The 7,870-nt window shown below is 48.0% G+C and overlaps 1 protein-coding gene across 1 annotated transcript; it reads right to left on the bottom strand.

Moving 5' to 3' along the window:
- Nucleotides 1-6,783: 6,783 nt before the first annotated feature.
- Nucleotides 6,784-7,464, bottom strand: LOC119368329 (FCS-Like Zinc finger 2-like). Its single transcript, XM_037633619.1, has one exon. The coding sequence runs from the start codon at nt 7,370-7,372 to the stop codon at nt 7,082-7,084; it is 291 nt and encodes a 96-aa protein (XP_037489516.1). The 5' UTR covers nt 7,373-7,464; the 3' UTR covers nt 6,784-7,081.
- Nucleotides 7,465-7,870: the final 406 nt, after the last annotated feature.

Here is a 7,870-nt window from a genome sequence, read left to right as displayed (position 1 = left end):
CACTGTTCATCCAGAGGCAGCATCGATCGGCTTCAGTTAGTAGCAGTAGCGAAGGAATCACTCGGGTTCAGTAACATAGCTAGTGCAATCACTCGGGTTCAGTTAGAATCCAACGCATCGCTCGGGTTCAGTTAGAGCCCAACGCCTCGCACATACGCATGTACGTGTACGAGAGAAACGCGCATCGCTCGGCCCCCGACCACCACCATAACTGGGAACTCGCCGAAATTTTCCTCGCCCTTGCTTCTTCCATGGTTTTTTCTGTCATGGACGGCCCAAAGAATGTCATGCAGTTGCGTCCCCGGGCCGCCTAGGACGAAAAGCCCATTTTCTGTCATGATTTTTTATCATAGAAGTAGGAGCCCACCACATCTATGGTGATACCGGGTTTTGTCACAATATCGTCATAGAAAGGTCATAAGTATGACAAAAAAAAATTCGTTCAGCCCAAAATGTCACGGATGTGTCTTTTTTTGTAGCGTTTCCCCGTGACAATGTTGACACCTACATGCTTAGGAACCAAAGACCAAGAAGAGTTATTGATTAAAGAATCATATTCCCCTTGCATAGCATGGCACCAATTGGGATCCTTAAGGGCGGATTTGTAAGTGGCAGGGATGGGTGAGAAAGGTGTGGTGGAGGAATCAACGAGAAAAAGGTGCCGGGGCATGCAGAAACCACGTTTGGCCTGAGTGTGCGTCTTGTGAGAGTTACGTGGGGGCTAGGTTGGTATTGCATGGCGAGGGATCGTCTCTAGACACGTCATCTTTGACGAACCCATTTTTCCCTACACCCCACCCACACCACCGCCACAGCATACCTGAGCCACACCGAATTAGCCCCGATCCGCCCCGTATCTCTTGGACCTGCCGCCCGCGTAGCCTCCGCACTAGCCCTACCACCCAAACTCGCCTGCGTAGCATCTGTAGCCCTTGTTCTCGAGGGGATAGCCCAAGAAAATGCACTTAGAAGAACGAGGGGAGAGTTTGTGCTCCATCGTGGCGAAGGTGTTGGGGAAACATAGGCAACCGAAGACATGCAGGTGATCGTAGGATGGATGGACGTCGTGAAGTAGATAATATGGTGTGTTATTGGTGATGGCATGATATGGTTGCTGGTTGAGAAGGTAAGTGGCCGTGTGGAGGGCCTCGACCCAAAACGGTGGAGTGAGGTTGGCTTTGAGGAGAAGAGTGCACACGATATCATTGGTGGTACGGATGAGGTGTTCCGCTTTTTCATTTTGAGGAGAAGTGTGCGGGCAGGAGAAGCGGTAGGTGATGCCATTGGAGGAGAAGAAGGCGCGAAGAGACGCGTTAATTAATTCACCACCATTATCACATTGCATGGCTTTGATTACAACATTGTATTGGCTGTGGACAAAGGTGAAAAAGCACTGTAATATGGTAGAGGTGTCGGATTTGTTGCACATGGGGAAGGACCACGAGTAGTGAGTAAAATCATCGAGCACAATAAGATAGTACTGGTAGCCACAAAAGCTTACAACTGGAGATGTCCACAAGTCACAATGTATTAATCAAACGGTGCAAACATTTTGCTAAAAGATGATGAGAAGGGAAGGCGCGTCTACCGGCCTAATTGGCAGGCACTACAAGGGGAGTGAGCTGCATTATTACATGGGCTAAGAAAATCTTTTGCTAATGTAGACAGGGAGTGCCACAGGTACGCCATGGAGATGGTGAAGGCGGATGGTGAAGCTCGTTTATTGCCGAAGAAGGGGTAGAGATTGCCATGGCTAACGTAGATCATGAGAACCCTTCGAGTGTGAAGATCCTTCATAAGAAAACCACAAGGGTAAAACTCAATGGAACCAGAGTTGTCTCTAGTGAAATGACGAAAAGGAGACTAGTGACGACAGTAGGGGAAACTAGCACGTCCGCAAGACGAAAATCGTAAGGGCGGAGGCTGGTGGAGCCGGAGGCGGTGACAGGTAGGTGATGCCCATTGCCGACAAGTATGCTAGAATGAGCATGCTTTAAAGAATATCTAGACTTGGTAATGTTACCTGGATTGCCTATCACGTGAGAGGATGCAGCGCCGTCAAGGTACCACTCGGGCGCAGGCTGGGGAGGGAAGCCGCCACTGCTGTAGGTGGCGTCGAGCATAGCGGCGTGCTCCCAAGACGGTGGCGGAGGTGGATAGAACGGAGCTGGAGGCGACTGGAGCACGGGGTAGGCCTGCGCATGGGACACGGGGCGCGGGCCGAGCACGCCAGCGGCATTGGCAGGGACCCAGCCCGGGCATGGGTGCGGCAGTGCCATACCGTAGGGGGGTGAAGTAGTCGGTGAAAGGCACTGCAGGAGGGGGCAGGTTGCGCCCGTAGTTGTCACCACGGCTACGGCCACGGCCACGACCACCGCGGTCACGACGACTAGGGGGCGGGGGTGGCGGATGGGAAGCGTCGCGGCCGCCGCGGCCACCGCCGTTGCTGTCGTTGGAGCGGTCGGAGGAGCGATCAACCCGATCGTTGGCGGCGCAGCCGCCCATGCTGGAGCTGCCACCAGAGGATCCACCACCAGTCAGAGTGAAGGACGAGGTGCTCTCGTCGGTCGCGCGCTGCTCTTGGGACTCCTCAACGAGGGTGACCCTGGAGAGGACAATTTCAAAGGGGAGGCTCTGATCGCCAAGGACGACAGGGATGGTGTCGAGTCGCTTGTCGAGGCCATGGAGAAACTGGGTGGTGAGATCCACCTCAGTGACGGCGTGATCGATGTCAGCCAAGCCATCGGTGAGGAGTTCCATGCGGCGCGCGTATTTAGAGATGGAAAGATCACCTTGCATGAGGTTGCGATACTGGCGGCTGAGAATCATGTAGCGAGCGGAGCGATTTGCAAGGAGTCCTTGATCTTGTGCCAGAGAGCGAAGGTGGTGGTAGCGCCAACGACGTGGTCACACATCGTATCGGAGAGGGTGGCGTAGATCCACAGGACGACATGGGCGTCCAGCTCGAGATAGGCAGCGATAGCATTGGGAGGGGGTGGATGCTCAATGAGGTAGGAGACGCCATAGCGAAGAAGAACCATGAGGAAGAAGGTCTTCCATTTGTGGTAGTTGTGATCTGCGGGGTTGAGGAGTAACTTGATGTGATTGGTGATGTGGTCGTTGTAGATCGGCAAACGCGGCGCAGGTGCAGAGACAACAGGAAGAGCGGGGAGGCGGAGGAGAAGAGAGGGGCAAACTGGGAGCCCGAGGTGGCGGTGGAGCCGCTGAGGAGGGAGGGGTTGGTGCCGAAGAAGTACGGCGGAGAAGAGGCAGCGGAGGAGGAGGAGTTCGGGACCGCAACAGGCGCCATTGGAGAGGAAATGGAGCCCGGCGAAGTGGCGGAGCTCGTGGAAGCGGCGGAGGGAGAGGAGTCGGGTGCGGCCATGGATGAGCCTGGAAGCTGATACCAAGTTGGATTGAATGTTTCCTTCCTTGACTGAATCAGTTACAGAGTACAACAATATATCCTCAGAGAGGAGAGTCAGGCGCTCCTATAAGTGTGGCACGCAGGCCACGAGCGCTCCAGATCCTACAAAGTAGGAGAGACTAAGACTAATACAACACAACGTTACAACATGAATGTGTACAACTTAACATATATCACCCATCGAATGTCCTCCCCTCATAAAGCTACACTAGGCCACTCACCCACCACACCAGCTAAATATTGCGGCCATGGCGCCGACGTTTCCCATAACTTGGTTGCTCCTCCGTCGGAGCTCCGGGATACCAGGTACGTGATCAACGTTAAGACAGGCGTGTACAAGGAGACTGTGGAGGTGAAGAAGAAGTGGTACGTGATGATGGTCGGCGATGGCATGTGCGCGACAGTGATAGCCGACAGTCGTAACTACGTGGACGTGTACAGGACCTTCAACACGGCCACCGTGTGTGTAACACTCTAGTCAAATTATACATTATTATCGGCTTCTGAACTGAATAATGTGGTAGATATTTTGTACCAAACTTTCATACTTATTTTAAACTAAGTGCACCACACTATAACTTTAAGTAATACAAATTTCTATTACTCAGTCACATAAGATTTTTTTTTCAAATAATATATTCATTAGTGCAAAATTGTAATGTATATCAATGGAATTTTTGGTTCTACAAAATTCAAATTGTATGGTTTGCCAAATCTCTTTGTTGTTAAAAAATCATTCAAATTAATTTTCTACTATTGCATAAACTATATAGTATAGATACATATATTTGCATATCTATGTGTTTGTTCAAAGATTCTTTTAATATTGTTCAATAAAATGGTAGATATTTCTAAATCGTACATCGAACAAATATTTTAATAGTGATTTCTAGTATATAGTAGGCAAACATATTCACAGAAACTTTAGTGTATAGCAAATGTGACTTACAAGTTGGGTTCAGTTGTAGGAACCGGAAGCGTTTCGGGGTCACTGGAAGAGTTTCAAAGTTTATCGGGCAATACCCGGTATTCCCGATAATTTATATATAGCTAGAAAATATTTCCCGTGATGTTAAATTATATAGAAAAGGGTATACTAATCACTAGAAGGCTTTTATATTAATTCAAATATCAACGGTCCTTAAAAGGCCTAGAGGTGGAAGGAAACTTGGACCACAAGGACCCAAGTGGGGAGGTGTCCCCCCCTCCCCCCCCCCTTTCCTACTACGGGAAGTCGAATTCTAGTGGGGGAGGACTTCTGCTTCCCCCTTGGCAGATGCAGGGAGGGGAGATCCCCTCATCTTGGTAGCCCCTCCTCCCCTCTAACCTATATATACATGAGGTGTTGGCTTTTTCTACACACAAGTTTTGGAGCCTCCTCTAGTTCATCTAGCCCTAGTTCTAGTTGGTCCTAGTTTACTAATTAGAGCTTGATCTAGTTCCTCTAATCCTCATAATTAGAAGCCCAGTGTGGTTCTATTGTCCTCTCTCTAATTCTCCGGTGATAATTAGCTTTGAACAGCGAAGAGCTGCTGGATCGTGAAGACCGTACGCTTGCAGCCAAGTAGAGAGGTCGTGTTTTCGGTCTTTCGTTCGAGGGATTGTTCGAGGGTGGTTAGCGGGGTCGTCATCAGTGGTTTGATGGATTCCAAGTACGATCTACACCGACTCGTCTAGTTCCACTGTAAATCTGGAGTTGGTAAAGATCATTGAACCAAACCCTATATCCATCTTCATTTTGTTCCTGGGTGATCATAGGGCGATTTTTTTGTTTTCTATTATGTTTCCCAACAATTTGTCCATGACACAACCCCTGCTGGCGCATAGAATTAAGTCCAGGTTCATGGATAATTTGTTGAAATGTGTTTCTTACCTCCCACCTTAAAGGATAAGTTGCAGCATAGTTTTTGCTATTTTTCTTTTTACCTGAATGAAGTTGTATACTATGTATGTTTCATGTATATTAAATAAAGTTGCAAGGTCGTGAGGATTTTGCCATGTTCAGTCACAAAAATAAATGCCGACCCAACGAAGATGATGTAAGTGAACCATCATGCAAACTCCAAGCAGACAGTCCAACCACCGAGAGTCAACTGTGAAAACAAGAGCGTCTGCCGACACATGTTCACAGTTCACAGATGAATTGTGGAGAGAACATACCACCAAAATCTATTATTGGGAAAGCTTATGCAATCTCATGCCCACATCACAAGTGTACGTGAGTGGTAAATCTGGACATGACAGCCTAAGTGTGCTATGTAGGATGTTTATTACTTTTCGAGCATGGAAACTTGGCTCGAGTGGATGGTGTCTAAACCCAAATGTGGCCTTCATTTTCCACCGAGTTGATATTAGAGTGAAACCAATATATGTTTTAGTTGAATAGGCGATGACAAGCTTCGTCATTTCCTTTCACTTGTTCTGCCTCAAAGTGCACTAATTCAACTGCGAATAGATTAGGGTTAGACTTGATCGGCTCAGATATACTTTTAGGCATCTCATTAGCGCACAACCATTTTTGTAATTTTCATTGGAGGAAGAGAGCCGGTCCAGTTTATCAGGAAAATAACAGGAAAAATCAAACCTTAAAACTTAACAAAATTTGGTCATTTTAGTAAATTTGAGCTAAAACCACCCACACACTCACACTGTTGGGTGAGGAAGGGGGGACTGACAACACATGTCGGATGGAGAAGCAAGATCCGATGTGAAGTGGTTCTAGGCCTTGTCAACCCATCAAGAAGGACAAATCGCCATGAAAATGTTTGAAGTGTAGCCTAGGCATGGCAATTTCGAAGGAAGAAAAATCAAAATGGTATAAATTTTTGGAAAATATCCTTGAGATATAGTAAAATTGTAAGGTTCACCCATGTGGGAAGCTCAAGTACAGGCGCCAAACTGGCCAATTCACTTACTACACACAATTACTTCCTCGGTTCACAAATATAAGATGTTTTGAATATATTTTAATATATAGACTACATACGGAATGAAACGAATAAACAAACACACTAAAGCATATATAGTGTTACTATTCAAAAAAATAGAACATTTTTATTTGTGAATAGAGGGGGTAGAAAATCCCAAAAGATTCAGATTAAAGAAAGTCATAAAATTATATGGATAAAATCCCGGCCAAAATCATATTGGAATATCACTAGAAACATTAGAGACACTATAAATCCGAGAAGCATAAGAAAATTTAGAGGCAACATAATTTGTAGGTCGATTGCCATGTTTCTTTACAGTGACAGTGCTGTTGCACGGTGTCTCTAGCGTGTGGTACCCAAAACCAAACAGCATTCAATCATCAAACAAAACAAAACAAGAGAGGGCGCAGAAGAGCGACCCAAATAGAAGTTAAAACATAATGTGAATCATGTTTGATTGCTTTCTTCAGATCCATGTCCTTTTCTATTTCGTTTCAAACCAAATCAATTCATATGGGAAGAATCAGGCCTAATTAGTTTGACACATGGATACATGGGAAGCTACAGGCACATATGCTTCGTGCCGCCTGATGTTGCTGACCTGCCTTGCCTCCACCGGTCCAGGTTAGAGCACCGGCCGGAGAGCCGGAGACATCGATGGTTCTTCAGAATACAGATCTCGTTGATTCAGACAAAACGTTCCTCGCCCACGCGCTCCGGCCAGCTAGCTCGCGACGGACACCTTCCTGGACTGGCGCTGCCCACGGTGGGACTCCGTCCCCACCGAGAACCGCTGCTGCCTCCGAGCGGCCTGCTTGGCGCAGACGGCGTCCAGGTGCATCTGCTCGTGGCGGCACTCCTCGCTGCAGTAGGGCGTGTCCCCTCTGTACATGAAGACGTCGCGGTCGCGCGCCAGCGGCTTGGCGCAGAGCGCGCACGCGTCCATCGCCGGCATGCCGGGCTCGCCGAGCAGCTCGTCGTCGAAGAAGAAGGAGCAGGCCACCGATGCCACCATGGTATGTGTGTGTAGGTGATTTTGGAGCAAAATGCTGAGCAGAGGTTAGGTTGGTGGTGCGAGGAGAGGGAGGAAGAGGAGATCGAGCGAGTTGTGTGAAGAAAGGAGTGGAAGGCTCAGATATATATGGTGCGTGTGAACACGGCAAGGGCGTCGGAATACTGCGCTCGGCTCCACCGAGAGGAAAACGACGGCGATCGTGGTGTGTCCGGGCGAGGTCGACCAGGTCCCCAATAATGAAAAGGAGACATCGCTCCCTGTTGATGTAAGTTGTGATATTTTCAGAAGGGTAGAAATGTAGCCGTATTTGAAAACTCTCAAAAGTACTTGAAGTATATCCCGGCTGTACTTGTGTGAGTATAAGGGCCCTGTTTGGATACTCTAACTCAGTTAGAGGTTGGAGTTATATTCTAACACTGAACCAACTCTGAACTAACTCTAAGCAAAGAGGTGTTTGAATGCAGGCTTAGATTGACAATAAATGCTCTTTCTCAATCA

Source organism: Triticum dicoccoides, chromosome 2B, assembly GCF_002162155.2.
Source record: "Triticum dicoccoides isolate Atlit2015 ecotype Zavitan chromosome 2B, WEW_v2.0, whole genome shotgun sequence".
In the NCBI taxonomy this organism is placed as follows: domain Eukaryota; kingdom Viridiplantae; phylum Streptophyta; class Magnoliopsida; order Poales; family Poaceae; genus Triticum; species Triticum dicoccoides.
Note: the sequence above shows the minus strand (reverse complement) of the source record. Positions and strands in the feature narration are given on the sequence as shown.

Coding starts and splice junctions, on each gene's coding strand:
- LOC119368329 (XM_037633619.1), bottom strand. CDS start 7,372: ATGGTGGCATCGGTGGCCTGCTCCTTCTTCTTCGACGACGAGCTGCTC.